The 17,349-nt window shown below is 45.8% G+C and overlaps 1 protein-coding gene across 15 annotated transcripts in view; it reads right to left on the bottom strand.

The window, feature by feature from the left end:
• The window catches only part of LOC118914532 (liprin-beta-2), a 191,505-nt gene that overhangs the window by 5,039 nt on the left and 169,117 nt on the right, over nucleotides 1–17,349 (bottom strand). For 10 of the 15 annotated variants that reach the window (XM_057507302.1, XM_057507298.1, XM_057507300.1 and 7 more), the window contains 8 exons: nucleotides 14,966–15,116; nucleotides 14,736–14,847; nucleotides 14,429–14,517; nucleotides 14,002–14,124; nucleotides 12,701–12,826; nucleotides 11,839–12,027; nucleotides 10,509–10,685; nucleotides 8,348–8,413 (listed from right to left, as the gene is read on the bottom strand). In XM_057507302.1, coding sequence (XP_057363285.1) covers nucleotides 8,348–8,413; nucleotides 10,509–10,685; nucleotides 11,839–12,027; nucleotides 12,701–12,826; nucleotides 14,002–14,124; nucleotides 14,429–14,517; nucleotides 14,736–14,847; nucleotides 14,966–15,116 — 1,033 coding nt within the window. Of the gene's footprint in view, nucleotides 1–216; nucleotides 7,182–8,347; nucleotides 8,414–9,948; nucleotides 10,686–11,838; nucleotides 12,028–12,700; nucleotides 12,827–14,001; nucleotides 14,125–14,428; nucleotides 14,518–14,735; nucleotides 14,848–14,965; nucleotides 15,117–17,349 lie in introns of those variants that run through there. The other 5 variants (XM_057507301.1, XM_057507308.1, XM_036889600.2 and 2 more) reach the window with 3 other exon arrangements.

The raw sequence follows: 17,349 nt of genomic DNA, 5'->3' as shown, positions 1-17,349 counted from the left end.
AGTTTGTACCTCTTAAGCCCCTTCACCTATTTCACTCATCTGCCCACGTCCACACCCCTCCCCTGTGGTAACCAGAGGCCCATCGTCTGTGTTGAGTCTATTTGTTTGTTTTGTTTTTCAGATTTCACATGTAAGTGAAATCATATGGTATTTGTCTTTCCATGTCTGACTTATTTCACTTAGCATAATACCCCCTAAGTCCATCCGTGTTGTCACAGATGGCAAGATTTCATTCTTTCTTATGGCTGAGTAACATTCCATTGTGTATATGTACCACATCTTTACCCATTCATTTGTTGATGGACACTTAGCTTGTTTCCATATCTTGGCTATTGTAAATAATGCTGTGATAATGGAGGAGTGCATATATCTTTCTGAATTATTTTGTTTTTTTTCAGTTCAATTCCCAGAAGTGGAATTGCTGGGTTGTATAGTTTTAATTTTATTGTATGAGAGACCTCCGTACTGCTTTACATAGGGACTGCACCAATTTAATTCCTACCAGCAGTGTACAAGGGTTTTTGTTTCTCCACATCCTTACCAAGATGTGTTATTGTTGTCTGTTGATACAGCTATTCTGACTAGTGTGAGGTGATACTTCTCTGTATCTATGGTTTTGATATGCATTTCCCTGATGATTAGTGATTTTGAGGATCTTTTCATGTGTCTGTTGGTCATTTGTATGTCTTCTTCGGAAAAATGTCTATTCAGATTCCCTGCCCATTATTTACTTGGATTTTTTTTTTGGTGTTATGTAAGTTATTTATATATTTTGGATACTAGCCCTTTATTGGATAAATCATCTGCATATATATTCTCCTATACAGTATGCTGGCTTTTTGTTTTTTTTGGTGGTTTCCTTTGCTATGTGGGAGCTTTTTAGTTTGATGTGGTTCCACTTGTTTATTGTCACTTTTGTTTCTTTTGCCTGTGGAGACATATCCAAAAAAATATTACTAATGCTCATGTTCAAGAGTTATACTGCATATGTTTTCTTAAAGAGTTTTATGGTTTCATGTCTCATTTAGTTTTTTAATTCTTTTTGAGTTTATTTTTGTGTATGGTGTAAGACAGTGATCCAGTTTCATTTTATTGCATGTAGCTGTCCAGTTTTCCCAACACCATTTATTGAAGAGATTGTGTTTTCCTGCCTCCTTTGTCATAGATTGATTAACCGTATAAGTATGGGATAATTTCTGGGTGCTTTTCTTTGTTCGTCTATCTCTTCTTGTACCATTACCACACTGTTTTGATTCATGTTGCTTTGTAGTATAGTTTGAATCAAGGGAGTGTGCTTTCCCTAGCTTTGTTCCTTTTTTCTCAAGATTATTTTGGCTATTTGGGATTTTTTTTGTGGTTCCATACATATTTTATGATTACTTGCTTTAGTTCTGTGAAAAATGCCATCGGTATTTTTATGGGGATTACACTGGATCTATAGATTGTTTTGGGCAGTATAGCAATTTTAACAATATTGATTATTCCTACCCATAAGTATGGAATAGCTTTCCATTTATTTGTGTCTTTAGTTTTTTCCATCAGTGTGTTAAAGTTTTCAGAGTATAGGTCTTACCTCCTTGGTTAAATTTATTCCTAGGTATTTTATTCTTTTTGATGCAATTGTAAATGGGATTGATTTCTTAACTTCTCAATTCATAATTTGTGTATAGAAACAAATTTATGTATACTGATTTTATATCCTGTTACTTTACTGAATTCACTTACTAATTCTAATAGTTTTTTGGTGGAGTCTTTAGGGTTATATATGGTATCATGTCATCTGCAAATAGTGACAGTTTTTACTTCTTCCTTACAAGTTTGGATGCCTTTTATTTCTTTTTCTTGTCTGATTGCTACAGCCGGGACATCCAGTACTGTGTTGCAGGAAGGTGGCAAGAGTAGGCATCCTTGTCTTGTCCCTGACCTCAGAGGAAAAGCTTTCAGTTTTTCACCATTGAGTATGATGTGAGCTGTGGATTTGTTATATATGGCCTTTATTATGTTTAGATATGTTCCCTCTATACCTACTTAGTTGGGAGTTTTTATCTTGAATTGATGCTAAATTTTATCAAATCTTTTTCAACATCTATTGAGTTAACCATGTGATTTTTTTTCTTTTGCTAATATGGCATATCATGTATCACACTGATTGGCTATTTGAACCATCCTGCATCTCTGGAATAAATCCCACTTGGTCCTGGTGAATGATCCTTTCTTTTACTGTATTTTGTAATTTGGTTTGCTAATATTTTGTTAAGGATCTTTGCATCTGTGTTCATCAGGGATATTGGTCTGTAATTTTCTTTTTTTATAGTGTCTGGTTTTGGTATCACAACCTTGTAGAATGAATTTGGAAGCTTGCCTTCCTTTTCTTTTTTGGAATAGTTTGAGAAGGATAGGTATTAACTTTTCTTTAAGTATTTGGTAGAATTCTCCTGTGAAGCCATCTGGTCCCGAACTTCTGTTTGTTGGGATTTTTATTATTATTGCTTCAATTTTGTTACCACCAATTGGTCTATTCAGATTTTCTATCTCTTCCTAGTACAATGTTTGGAGATTGCATGTTTCTAGAAATTTATCCATTTCCTTTTAGGTTCAATTTGTTGACATATAATTTTTCATAGTAATCTCTTATAATTCATGTTTCTGTGGTGTCAGTTCCAACTTCTCTTCATTTCTGATTTTGAGTACTTTTTTTTCTTGGTGAATCCAGCTAAAGCTCTATCAGTTTTGTTTATCTTTTCAAAGAATCAGCTCTTAGTTTCATTTTATTTTGCTCTGATCTTACTCCCTTCCTTCTACTAACTTTGGGCTTTGTTTATTCTTCTTTTTCTAGTTCCTTTAGGTGTAGGGTTAGATTGTTTATTAGATATTTTTCTTCTTTCTTGAGGTAGGCCTATGACACTATAAACTTCTGTCTTAGGATGGCTTTTGCTGCATCCAAAAGATTTGAATTGTTGTGTTTCTATTTTCATTATTCTGCAAGTACTCTCTAGTTTCCTCTTTAATTTCTCCACTGACCAGTTAATTGTTCAGTAGAATGCTGTAGCCTCTACATGTGTTTTTTTTCAGATTAGAAAAGATGCTTGGTATGACTTCAGTCATCTTAAATTTATGAAGACTTGTTTTGTGGCCGAAGATGTGATCTGTCATGGAGAGTGTTCCATGTGCACCTGAGAAGAATGAGTGCTCTGCTGTTTTTGGATGTTACATTCTGTACATATCTATTACATTCATTTGGTCTAATGTGTAGTTCAGAGCCACTGTTTTCTTATTGATTTTCTGTCTGGATGATCTATCCATTGATGTAAGTGGGGTGTTGAAGTCCTCTACTACTATAGTAGTAGTGTCAATTTCTTCCTTTATGTCTGTTAATATTTGCTCTATGTGTTTAGGTGCTCCTTTGTTGGGTGCGTAGTTATTTACAATTCTTATGTCTTCTTTCTGGATTGAGCCCTCAATCATTATAAACAGTCCTTGTGTTGTGTTACAGTCTCTGTTTTAAAGTCTATTTTGTCTAAGTACTGCTACTCTAGCCTTTTAAAAAAATTTTTTTGCATGGAATATCTTTCTCCGTCCCTTCAGTTTTCAGTCTGTGTCTTTAGGTCTGAAGTGAGTCTCTTGGAGGCAGCACATAGATGGGTCTTGTATTTTTTATCCATTCAGTCACCCTTTGTCTTTTGATTGGAACATTTAGTCCATTTACATTTGAAGTAATTATTGATAGGTATGTACTTACTGTCATTTTGTTAAATGTTTCCTGGTTGTTTTTTCATTCACTGATCCTTTCTTCCTTTCTTGCTCCCTTTCCTTGTGCATGCTGACTTTCTTTAGTGTTATGGCTGGATTCTCTTCTCTTTATTTTTTGTGTATCTTTTACAGGTTTTTGGTCTGTGGTTACCATGTGGTTCATATATGACATCCTACATCTATAACAATCTATGGTAAGTTGATGGTTGCTTAAGTTTGAAGGCATTCTAACAGCACTACTTTTACTCCCCCTCCTCTGTGTTTTATGTATGATGTTGTCTTTAACACCTTTTAGTGATCCGCTTACCTAATTTTTAGAAATAGTAGGTTTTACTACTTTTTTCTTTAAACTTCATACTCGGTTTTAAGTGATTCATCTATGTCAAGGCTGCATTGGGAGTAGGGTTCCCTCTGTTACCATGCCTCCATCTCTCCTGACATTTTTATGTGGACTTTTTATCTCACGTGCAGAAGGTGTTTACTCAGGCCTGTGTTTTCTCAGGATGAATTCTCTGTGTTTAGGTGTAGCTTCTAGGTAGGGTCAGGTTCTTTCTATGCTGCCATCCTGGACCTGCCTCCTCCTATCTTTAATCTTTGACAATTTAATCATTGTATTGTGGACCTCCTTGGGATCATCTTGTTTGGGGCTCTCTGTCCTTTTTGGACCTGGATGTCTGCTTCTTTTCCTGGGTTAGGAAAATTTTCAGCTATTATTTTCTCAAGTTTCATACCCCCTTCCTTCTGCCTGGGACTCTAATAATGTGAACATTAAGACGTTGATGTTGTCTCAGAGCTCCCTTAACCTATCCTCAATTTTATTTTTTCTTTCTGCTGTTCCTCTTGATTGCTTGTCTATTACGCAGTCTTCCAAGTCACTGATTGTACTTCTGCATCCTCTAATCTGTTGTGGATTCTCTCTAGTGTATTTTTCATTTCATTTATTATTCTTCACCTTTGGTTATTTTTTGTTTTCTCTCTGTTGTAGTCCTCCCTGAACTCGTCCATTCTTCTCTAAAGTCTGGTGAGCATCTTTGTAACCACTGCTTTGAATTCTTTTTCAGGTTGGTCAGTTAGCTCTCCATCATTCAGTTTTTTTCTGAAATTTTGCCTTGTTTTGTCATTTAGAACATATTCCTCTGTTCCATTTTGACTTGCTGTGCTTAATTCTGTTTATTAGTTTAAAGGGCTCCCTCTCCCAGTCTTGAAGGGTTACCCTTGTGCAGGGAGGTCCCTTGTATAGACTGTGTGTGCCTGGTGGTGTTGGCTCGGGGCCAGATGAACAGGAGACATGTGTCTCAGGGGATTGGAGTCTGATGGGCTCCTGGATGGTGGGCGAACAGCAGCCTAGGGATGCATCTGGGGAACTCCCTGGTTGGTGCCAGGAGGGGCTGGTGCAGTCTCTGGGGATCTTCCAGTGGGCGCTGGGTGACAGGTGGGCATGGGCAGCATGAGCTTGGGTGAGCACCACTGCTAGTGCTGCCCTCTGGGACTGCTGGATCTCCTGCAGGAATGGGGGTAGGCAGAGACTGGGAGACTGCCTAGATCAGGTGTCCAACTGCTGTGCATGCAGGACCCTGCTCCCAGTTGCACTATGAATATGTGGAAGGAATGCAAATTTGGCACTCACCAGCACCTCTGATCCCGGAGAGAGTTCCAGCAGTTCTCCCACCAAATGCGAGTGCTTTTTACCTTTGAAAATTGGATTTTTTCACTCATAATCCAGATGCACCTTAAAGTGCAGCTGTTAATCTGTTTCCCTGGGCAGGAAATCCACCCGGTCCCATAGCAGTCTCCCTCCCCACTGCACATCACTGGGCTGGGGTTCCTGCTGTTACCTTGTCTCCGCCTCTCCTGTTCTTTTATACAAGATCTTTCTGTCCCTCATTGCACAGCAGGTGCTCACTCAGGCCTCAGTTCTTTCATGGGCTGACCTGCTCTATGTGTAGGTATAGCGTCAGTGTATAGGTGGGAGGAGGTGGGGTCAGGCTCTTTCTACACTGCCATCTTCCCCGCCCCCTCCCGTTTTCTTAAACACGAATCTTACCCTGCCTGTCCTTCATCTGGCTCCAGCTGACTCACTTTTCCTTACCTGGGCCTCACTTTCACCCCATTCCCTGGCCCAGTGGTTCTCAACTAGGGACAGTTTTGCCCCCAGGCAACATCTGGAGACATTTTTGGTTGTCACAACTAGAGGAGGGTTGTTACTGAGCAGTGATGGGTTTAGGGGACAGTACATCCTACCATGCGAGAAGGAGCACAGGCTACAGCGCAGTTTGTGCGGCTGAAGATTCAGAAGGGCCTGGGTGCAGGGGTCTTTGACTCTGGGTTCTGGAACTGCATTGTGGTGATTCTGGAACTAAAGTTCTTAGCAGAAAGGTAACAGGATAAAAACCAATTTGACAAAGTCACTCTAAGGAATAGTGTAGAGAATGTCTGGAGGAGCCAACCGGAAAGGTGAGGGGCCATGTAGGAGACTAGCTGTGCAAATCAGATGAGAGGTGAGGCCTGAAGTAGTATCACAGGGATGAAGAGGACAGGCAACTGCCAGCAGGAGACTGGCTGGGAGAGGACTGAATGTGGCACCGCACACTGAGGCAGGGACGCCTGAGAGAGAACAGGCTGGTCTAGAAGATGCTAAGTTGCAGTGGACATGCTGGCTTAGGGTGCCCATGGGCCATCCACTAGGGGGAGCATGTGATGAGACAGTTGTGTCTGAGGCTGATGAGGGAAAGGCTTCTGCCTGCCTGTCAGCTATGCCGAGGGCCACGGCCCCAAGGGGGTGCTGGAGGTGCCGCTGCTCTGACGCTGGGAGCCCAGCGGTACCAAGTCTGCCACATCCCTACAGACGAGGGTAGGGTGACGGCAGCCAGGCAGTGGGAAGGAAGTCATTGTTCCTAACCTGCTGTCACCCTGGAGGTAAATACGTGCTTCTGCATGGATGCGGCCAAGGAGGGGCTCCCTCTCATTTCACCCAGCTCAGTCACTATGCAATGTTTAGAACTAATTTCCAGCAGAGCTTTTATGAACTCATAGCCCTTCCGCTTTGGCATAAGAACCTCCCAACTGCCACAAGGAAGAGCACCAGCCATTGAGTCTGTGCTGACATCTCACTGCCCTCCCCACAGAGGTGGTATGCAGTCCACGTATTCAGTGGAAAAGGTATAAAAGCTGTGAAGAGCACAGCACGGTCGGCAACATAGGGCCCCTGGGGCTGCCTCCGGAACAGCTGCTCCACAGCTCCGCTTCCCTCCTGCCAGCCCCCATCTGCACTCTGCAGGTGGCTGGGTGCCAGCTCCCACTGAAGCAGAGGCTTGGGGACCCCCGCACGTGCCTCTCTGGGCTCCCAGCCATGAAGAAAGTCATCTCCAGTCCTCAGAGTTGGGAGTGGCCAGGCGAGAGTCGTTCAGCAGCTGGTCCTGGCTCAACATGGTCTGAAAGGACACAGCCAAAGGGGCAGGTGAACAAGCCTTTGGTCAAGGCTGCCCTGTGGCAGCTGCCTGGGAACCCGGAGGGCTCTGCGTGTGATCGGTTTGACATTGGCACCCTCTAAGTTCATGGTGTTCCAGGGACCCCACATACTGGGGAAGAATGGGCAACAGGATCAAGATAATACATTGCTTAGACCTTAGAGGTAAAGTTGCTATTTCAAGGCCACCAAAGGCCTGTTAGATGTGATAAAGGCAAGGTAGGGTGAATTCATTTTGCTGTGTAGGCCAAGAAAAAAATGTTGAATAAGAACAATCCCATTTGGATTCAGGGAGATTCCATTTTGCCCTTGAATGTAGCTTTCTTAACATGCCTCGATAGATCAACAAGCAAAGGACCGAGATAGCAGGTTCAGTATGGAAAGATGCTATAGCCAGTGGACCCAGTGATGGGACAGTCCATCCAGGTACTAACGGGCCCTCAATAATATAAACCTCCTCTTGTGGTTGGCCTTTTGCCACCAGCTCTGGTCTGCTTGCACCCCTTGTAAGGAGGACAGTATTAGCCTTGCTTTATGGATTACTGAGCCAGGGCTTAGAATATGACTTGCCCCAGGTCCCAGAGCTAGGAAGAGACTTGAACCCTATGGACCTCACTCCAGAGTGGCTTCTCTCCTCTGAGACCATGCTTCCTCCATCGTGTTCTCACTGGGCATGCCAGGATGTGCCCCCATGCCTGTGATATCCATGAAGTCAGAGGCATGATAGGAAGTCCGTCTCATGGACATTGAGCTGACTGGCAGGTAACCCAGTGCTACAGAATACCTTGGTTTTCCCCCCAACTCTGAATCTGGAGAGAGGACCCAAGACCTAGCATGTTAGCTGGCGGCAGCTCAAGGCCCCTCTGTGACCCTTCCCAGTGCCCTCAGCAGATCAGGGCCCAGCTGCAAGCCAATGGAAACGGCCTTTGGGCTGCTTTCTGCCTCAGGGCCGGCTTAGGCTCTTGCCCCAGCGCCCAGGGCCATCCTTTGCTCTCCCAGAGCGCAGGCACGGACAACAGGACAACACAGGTCCGGAAGTATGGGGGCTGCTCCAGGCCTTGTGTACCACTACCAAGCTCATGGAGCCTCCCTGGTACCTGTGCTACTGTGGAGAGAGCGTCAGAATCCTACCGTGAGGCGGTGAATGTCTTGGGAGAGGAGCCCTATCTGCGTCACAGTGCCTTCCGAAGGCGCCATCTGCAAAATGGGCAGCATCTGGGTCAACACACAGGGACCCGGCATGTGACTCACAGATGGCATGCTGCCCTGGGGGAGTGGGCCAGGCCCTGAGGAGGGACAGGCGAGCACATGCTGCTTCGGTCCCAGGGGAAGGGCAGAGCTCCAGTGTCCCACACTGCCATGCACATGCTTCACTGGAGCCCACCCTGGCACCAGCACTTGAGGTACACAGGAGCTTGGCATAGCCAGGGCCGGTCAGCATCAGCCCTGTAGCACGTGTTCCGAGCTCCAGCCATTTTCAGGAGCAGAGAGCAGCAGGGATGAAGGCCTTCAGGATGTTAAATACACTGACAGTTTCTGGCGCAAACAGGACCGCAGACCCTGACACCCTCATAGGTATAAGGCTGCTGACAGAGCTTCCTCCCTCCTTTGCTCTCCTCCTCAGGTGGTGCTGGCCTGCTCCCTCTTCCCTAAGCCTATTTAGACATTGTCGATTTGGAAGCATCTTCTGAGGGCATCAAGTATAACCCCTCATTTTATAAGTGGGAAAGTTGAGGCCCAAAAAGAGATACAGGCTTTGCTTAAGGCTACACAGAGATTTAGTGATGGTTTCACATGTGGGGTTTGAAAGCAGGCACATGCAGAGATTCTCTAACCAGGACACCCCAAGGAATGAGAGACAAAGCTTGGCCCTATGGCCCTGTGGCTGCATTGCGCATGTGGCCGCCCCCAGAGGCGCCTGTCGCTCAGTGGTCCTGGGTGCTGGGCACAGCGTCAGTCATGCCAGCTGCTGAGCTGGTCCATCTCTCTGGCTGGACTTCAGGGGAGGCCAGGAGGGCTTGGCCTGAGGCTGCTGGTAATTTCAGCAGCATATCTTAGCATTGCCTCCATCTGGGACAGAATCAGAGTGCTCTCAAAGGGGTCCTCAGGCCCTGCTCCAGCCCAGACAGTTACTGTGCTGCTGCTATTCTGCACATGAGGCCTGGGGGACCGGTGGAGCCAAAACTTGCCTTGGGACAAACTGGAATCTCCTAAGCAAGAGCGCAGACTGGCAAGGCATGTCTTTCCCTCAGTCCTGGGCCAGACAAGGCCCATCTGGAAGACCCATTATCAGTCAGTCAGCCTCTAAATCAGGAGGACAGGTCTGTTCCAGCTCTGCCACACAGACAGACCAACCGCCATGATGATTATGGGTCCAGCCACGTCAGCAACGGGCTGACAAAACACGGGGAAGATCAGAGGTCTTTCTGGCCGCAGCTGAAACACACCAGCTTTGGGGTGTGCATAACAGATGTGACTTCCAGTCAGGACGCACATCAGGCAGGAGGTTCCCCTCGGCTGCACATGGGGAGGTGGAGCCTGAAGGGGTGAGGTCACAGACCTCTTCTGAAGGACACGGGGGTCCCTGCTTGCTCCATCCCCCTCATCCAACATTTGGCCAGCTGAGTGTGCACCCAGCCGAGGAGCCAGTGCAGTGCCATCAGCTCTCCAGCTGGACAGTAAGCAGGACTATCTCCAGCTGTCCCCCAAAAAGACTGAAGATGGACATGCTGTTTGCTTTCTACATAAATACTGTTTTTATTATAAGAAGTGACTGCTGCTGCATAAGGCATACACACAGTGCTACACTCTCACTGTGGCAGAAATCCCTGCTGTTGTTCCTTGGATCTCAGCCAAAACTGGCCACAGACCTAAGGCACTTGGGATTGTCCCTCAACTGAAGCACAGTGCAGAGGCTTGAGCTCTGAGCCTCTTGGGATCATCCATGGATTCTGAACCTGTGTCCAAGTTCGTGTGTTGCCACTGGTGCTGAAGATAGCATTAAGAATTACTAAAAATGTGTAAGAATCCTTAAATGTCTTTCCTCTTGAGTCCACCTTTGGCAACAGTCCCCAAAGCCTGGCCCCTTTACAAAGGTGCAATTCCATAGCCTGGCCACCCACAGGGTTTGATGAGAGGCTGGTCCAGGGGTACACAATTGCTAGAATGTTCTCTGCAAGGCATGCACATAAGTAGGGGTTGAGGTGCAGTTATACAATGGCACACGTGGTGTTACTGTGAGCTCTCGGTGCACAGAGGACAGGAGACAAGGGCATTAACTAATCTGTCCTACCTGGTCTAGCCCATCCAGCTCAGGGGCATCAAGGGGGCTGAGGCCTCGGTAGCCACTGTACACCCTGTGACTCTCACCAACACAGTCACTGGGCTCCATTGGGCAAATATAGTCCGTCGATTCATCAAACTTCTTTTTTCTTATGTTTCCAAAATGTGAAAATCCTAGTTTCTTTGGCTAAAACATAGCAAATGTAAGACTATGATGAGAAGGTCATCAAGCTGGTGTACAGGTATGACTGACAACATATTTAGGAGCAGGCCCTGGGGGAAAGGACAAAGGCAAACCATTTCTAGAAAAACTCAAAATAGAGCTCCTGTAAGCAATGTCTACACCGGGAAAGGCCGACAGGATAACTAATCTAAGGAGAGCTTGCTGCTCCTCCAAGACTCTGTGCCCAGAACTCAGAGCCTGCTGTCCCACTTGGGACAGTCCCACTTCCTGGGGCACTGGGAATTCCTGCAGGATGCCACTGGAGAGGGCCTGCCTGACCATGGCTGCTGGCACCAGGCAGGGGCACTCTGTTCTGCTAGCAGCCCCTCATGCCTTGGGGAGGCCCCACAGGAACCCCAGGAGGCCCTTCCTCCTGGTCTAGTTTCACCCAGCACTGCTTCCGAATCACACTCCCTGTTCTGCTCACTTGGGGGAGAAGGTCTGTGTGTGAATTCAGTGGACTCAGACATTCCTGTGCTGCCGGGGACAGGCTAGCATGGCCTCCAGAGCTTCTATCAGAGGGCCTGCCAGCTGGGAAGGACACGGTCTGGGGACAGTGTGGCTCAGGCAGGTCTAGTGGGCTTGGTGGGATTCAGACAGCCCGAGTGGGTGGTGCTGGTGCTCACGTGACCTCTGAACAGCTGCGTGCTGGCCATGTCCACAGCACAAGGCCTCTGAGACCTGCTGCCAACAGAACACTCCCTGCGTTGGCAGGACAGCTCTGACTAAGACTCCCATGGCACTGTGCCACCCAGACAGGCCTGGCTGAAGGTAACCTAAAGCTCACTGATGCCTTCATGAACTTGTCTGCTTTGCAAGGGGAATGAGTCAAGGCAGTGCTGGGTAGTGGACAAGCTCCTAGCCACCTGAGAACAGCTGCTTCCTGGACATAGTTGTCCATGTAAAGAAGTCTGCTCTCTCTTCCTTGGACTGAGTGGTGGGGAACTGGCCCACCAACACCAACACACAGTGGACCCAACTCCCAAGGCGGATGCCAAGAATGCCACCGCCTCCAGGTGGCACACAGGTTTGACACTAGGTGTTGGGCCAGCCGCTGTACAAAACGAGGGCCAGAGGCAGGTCTTGAGACTGCCCCAGAAAAGGTCTGGCAACTCACCCGGACTTTGGCGGTGGTGGTCAGTGGTGTGTAAGCTGGTGAAGCCATTTTCTCTCGCTTTTCCTGTTCAGCCTCAGGACCAATCAGGGCATTGAATTTAGTGGTTAGGTGGCGTCTGAGGAGTGTCTTTTGTGGTGGGATATTGAGAAGCATAGCCAGGGTGTCCCCAGTGAAGCGTGGCTCCAGGATCTAAGAAAGAAACACAGACAGAGCCACCTGGTGATGACCACAGATGGTTCTCGGTGGTAACACTGAAAAGTGGGCCCCCACAGGCACAGCAGTGCCTCTACAGGAGGGCCTGACGTCATCCACTTGCCGGGTGTCCCGCTCCCCGACTACCTGGCACGTGGCCTGGCTCTGAGCAGACACTAGCACGTCTGATGACTCTTTCACAGACCCACCAGGAACTGTGACCTCTTGGCTAAGGCTGCCTCCCGGGGTCCACTCTGTGTGACACCCAAGGCATCTGTTCCTCACGTCCCCACTGGGCTGCACCTGACAAATCTGAGCACCTGAATATCATGACAAGCAGCCAGTTATATTTTGGTGGCCTCCCCGTCACATCTCTAGCCATCTGTTCCTCTAGGTGCAGGAAGAACTGCCTTGCTGATGGCTGATTTTCATGCAACCCTCTTGTCCTGGAACTCTCTGCATCTGTTGCTAGGGAAGACCTTCCAGAAGCCATCCATGAGATATATTAATTCTCAACTTCCAATTATGAAAATATTTTGAGACTTCAATTTAGGTAAGGGTTTCAGACGAAATATCAGTAATTTGTAATAGGATTTATGTCTTCCCATTAAGAAATAGTTTCTGAATACCCCAGTGTACACCAAGGCAGGTGGGCTCAAGAACCACTCACAATGAGACCTCCGTGGACACCACTCCCACGAAGGTTGGGTGCATACTCTGCAAGGTCCACGGATCGCAACCACTCCATCACCCTGTGGTTGGACCACTGCACGACTTCAGAAGGAGAAAGGTTACTCTGTGAGAGGGAGGAGGAGAGTGAACAAGTTAATCTGGTAGGTCCTGCCATGGTCTTCTATGGGTCCAAACCCTGTGAATGAGCCTGCCCCAGATCCTCACCAGAAGATGACCCTTATGCCTAGAGACCAGCTACCTGAGAGCCTTCCCAGTTTCTAAGAAATAGAGTTCTCATTGAATCTTGCAGGATCTTCTACACTGAGACACTGGATTCCAGAGTCCTGTTACTCCCTAATTCTCTGGTTAACTTTGGGACTAGTAAATGAAGGCATAGAATCATTCATCTCAGTGATTTGATAGAACCAGAACTTTAAAGAAAACTATCATTTATGAGCCAAGTGTTTTACAGACAAAAGCTCTCTCTGGTGTAGTGAAATGTTTTAAGCAAACACACATTAAGATACTTATACCTAAGTGGCATCTTGGTCTTCAAAATGCCCAGCATTGTGCCTGACATAGAAGGAAGTCAAAGCATATTTGTTGAATAAGGGGAAAAGAGGAGACAGAAGGTAGAGGTAGTAATTTTGAATCCCCCTGGAATTGGAATTAATTTTACAGCAGGTTAGACTTAGTTCCCAGGAATACAGGAGAGGGGAGGTGACTGACAATCCTTTAGCTCTGGGGCCCACCCAGAACTCCAAGGTACGGGGGACATTACCAGGGACTTTTCCAGAACTTGTGTTGCTATGTTTACCTGCATTATTTCTTCTCTAGCAAAACCTGCTTATGCATCTCCTGTACACCTAGGACTAGAGGTCGATTAATTCTATGTCTACAAGTAGAATTACTTTTATATCTAAAATATCCGGCTCCTTATGGAGTCCTCGCTGCCTTCTTTGACCCCATCTTTCCATTCTGCCTTCCCTTCCCTCCCTTGCACCATTGCTCATCTCCTTTAATCATGTGATGGCTTAAAAAGCGTTGCCATTACTGCCATCTGACCCATAGCTGTGTCTCTCCAAGGAAGGTGGGAGCTTGGAGGTCTAGCCTGTGTGGGTCACAAGGTACTGGCAACAGGGGTGTTTGGGGCCTCATGAGACACTAGCAGCGGAAGGAATCCCAAGCACTGTGTCTGAAAGGCAGCCGTTTTGTGATGATGTCATTCGTGTTTTCTCACAGCCCATCTTGTAGGTTTCCTTGTCAGGGCTACCAGGACAGGTACTGCCCGGCCCTCACCTCATCAGCTGGCCGCCGGTGCAGACAGTGGGGGTTGAACTTGTTGACGTGCAGTACATGAATGGCGCATTTGATGCTGAGATGATGTAGTTGGCTGGTGACTTTTAAGAAGAGTAGATCGTTCTGGAAGAGGAGAGTTTTGGTTGATGAACCAGTTTCCAAGGTGACAAAAGCCCCCTCAGGTTCCTTCCCGAGCAAACATAGCCAAGCCTATCACGTCTCGGGGAAGTGCCCCTGGACACACCAACAGCTTTTCTTAGCACAATGGCTCATGCTGTGCCACTGGGACCTCTTCTGTGCAGCTGATACTATTTTAAGACCTTAATAATATAAGGAAGAAGGTGGAATCGAGTTTGAAATAACTATCATGGGGATACCTGAGCTGCATGCTCACAGGACAACTGAGAGACTGAGGAAAGGTCCTCACCACAGTTAAGTATTGCAGCATCCGCCCATCAACTCTGGATTCATGAAACTGGTCTTTGTATTGCGGGAGGCCTATATCATCAAGCCAGCCTACAGACACAGGAAGAAACAGGTGTGCTAGGATTCATGAAAACTGGAGAAGGTAGACACCAAAAAAAAGGAAGCAACAATGATCATTTTGAAGTTTCAGCCATTTTCTCCATCTGCCCTTCCCACGGAGATGGCTGTCTTGGAGGCACATATTCACAGGGGAGTTGTCTGCCCACAGGAGCTGTCAGAAACAGAACACATATATTGCCTGTCCTTACGTGTCACCCAAATATGGTCCAGCAGGGCAGACTTCTCCTCCTGCTTGGTGTTGATGGCTTTCACTGCTAAAACCAGCTTCTTCCTGTGAAGAGGGTGCTTAATTCCTAGCTCCTGAAATTGAAAGATGGACGACGTGAAATTCTGGCAGGCCAAAGGGGGCCTCACCTCCTCAGGTACTGGTTTGGGAAGAAATGGGAGCTTCTTCACTCACCCAAGGCTCAGCTCTTACCTTTTCCATGTCCTGAGGGGTCGCTGTCAGTAAAGTATGGCCAGAAGTCACCCACTGCCTGGCAAAGATCACGTACTGACCCAGGCCAAAGTCCTCCAGCCATGCACACACACGCTCTGTGCTCCACTGGGCAAAAGGGGCATTGGCGTCACTGGGAGGCAGGGAAACAGCGCGGCTCTTTAGTGGGAGGGTCTGAGGCTCCATCTGAACATAACAGAGCCTCACAAAAAAGGGAACTATGCTTTAACAAGCAACCCCAATCATGGGATTCAGATGAACAAAATTCCACGACAAGGCGCTCAACATCTGTGGTAGGCTGGAGCTCCCTGTGATAACCCCTAGCCTGAACTTCAGGTCTATAGCTACCGCGAGCTTGGGGCAGTTACATGATCCTTGTGAGGCCGTGTTTACAGTACCGCTGGTCCACGTCCACATGCACGTGCCACAAGCCCACCAGGATGAAGACCCACAAGTGAATCAGATTATTAACAGGAGTTCCACACCATTTTTAGGAAAATGCTTAGGAAACTAGAAAAAGGGAGTCAGTACTTTAACTAAAAAAACCCAAAAACCTTCTAATCAACAACAGCTAATGCTTTATTAATGAAATGCTGAAGGCATTCAATAACAACACCTTATCTGAGAGTTGCAGGCAGTATAGAGATAAAATTTTTTTTAAAAGGTATAGGTATTTGGAAGGAGAAATGAAAGAACACCATTCTTTTCAGATGATGTATCCGCCCACCTAGAAAACCCAAGAGAAGTCGGTACAGTGGCTAGTTATAAAAGACACACATATATATAATACCTTTGTGACATATACAAATCAACAGTTTTTCATATATCATTAATGCAGAGATACTAACATTTTTGTTAAAATAATTCAAAAATCCCACTCATAGTAACCAAAATTACAAAATATCTAGGAGCTGCCTTTACAAGGGATGTGAGGGTCCTGTATAACTGTGTGGGGGTGGGGGGAAGGCAGGAGGTGGTGGTAACTCCAGCACTCAACTGTACCCCATAAAATCAATAGGCATGAATAAATGAAGAGCTAGATCATGTTCCGGTCAGGATGACTGGGTATTACAAAGCCATCAATTCTTAGACATCAATTTTTCATTCAAAGTGTGAATATAATGGTACACTTGAAATCCCAGTTGAGTCTTGGAGGTGGTGGAGAGGTTGACAAAGCAACTTGTTTATTTTAAAAATAAGGACTTTAGGAATATAGAAGACCAGATATTCCAAAAGATTCCTTCCAGGAAAGCACCCCTAACATGCTGGTTAAAGAATTCTTTTCAGTGCCTGGCTGAGTCCTTAAATTGAGGGAGTTAAAGGGCCAGATATAGAGATATCCCCATATAAATGTGTTCTCTAATGCTCGGTATCAGAAGTAGGTGGTAGTGGAAAAGAAACATTTAAAAGATGAAAGTTTAAGAGATAAAATTTTTTTAAAAAGGTATAGTTATTCTCCACATCTCCATAGTAGCGTAGTGAGCAGACTGGCACCTTGGAAGCCATTTTTACACAGGACAGCTAGTTAACTAAACTACACATGAAGTGACTGCAAGCCACATACACATATCCCACGAATCCAAACTAAATGGATCCTCAATTCAACTTCCCCTTAGCCAGATCCCAAAAATGCCCAGGCTACTCCAACATTGTCTGATACAAGGCAAAGATAGAAAGACCAAGGGGAGGTTGGAGTAAAGAGTCAGCAGTTTTAAAACTGGTTGTGTTAAAAATGCCTTACTTGAGAAAAATTTTTTAAATGCATGGCCCCGTCAACACATTGATTGGACGCTCTCTGGACCCTGGAAGATGCCCATGCAAGTAAAGGATGCTGGAGCTTAAGCTTCCTTACAGTCATGACAAACCTGATGTCGGCCCATCAGTTTGGGAGAAAGGCAATAAAATGGTCTGACTGAAGACCCCTCATAAAGCTACAGTCCAAAAGGGCAAGAGACTCAGGAGACCAACTCAAAAAAACCCTCCACAAAGATGGGATCCAGCCGTGTGGTGGTACAGTCAGCCTGACTTAAACATTATACTACACTGCTTTTTCTTAGAAAAATAAATATATATCTTACCACATCCCAAAATAAGTCCCCAAATAGATGATTCAAATACAACTTCTTTAAAAAAAAATCCTTGAAAAATTTAAAAACAAAATAATGAAAGAAATCACAAAGAAAAAGCTGGTGAGGCTCACTGTAAACATAAAAATTTCATACATGAAAGTATCACAAAATAAAGTAAAATTATGCTACCTAAAAATTATTTTGTTACAATTATTGGACATGGCTTAGTATCTTAATATAGTGAACAGAAATCTGTAAGATATTAATAATTAAATAAAAATGGGTGAAAACTGTGCC

Source organism: Manis pentadactyla, chromosome 9, assembly GCF_030020395.1.
Source record: "Manis pentadactyla isolate mManPen7 chromosome 9, mManPen7.hap1, whole genome shotgun sequence".
Lineage (NCBI taxonomy): Eukaryota > Metazoa > Chordata > Mammalia > Pholidota > Manidae > Manis > Manis pentadactyla.
Note: the sequence above shows the minus strand (reverse complement) of the source record. Positions and strands in the feature narration are given on the sequence as shown.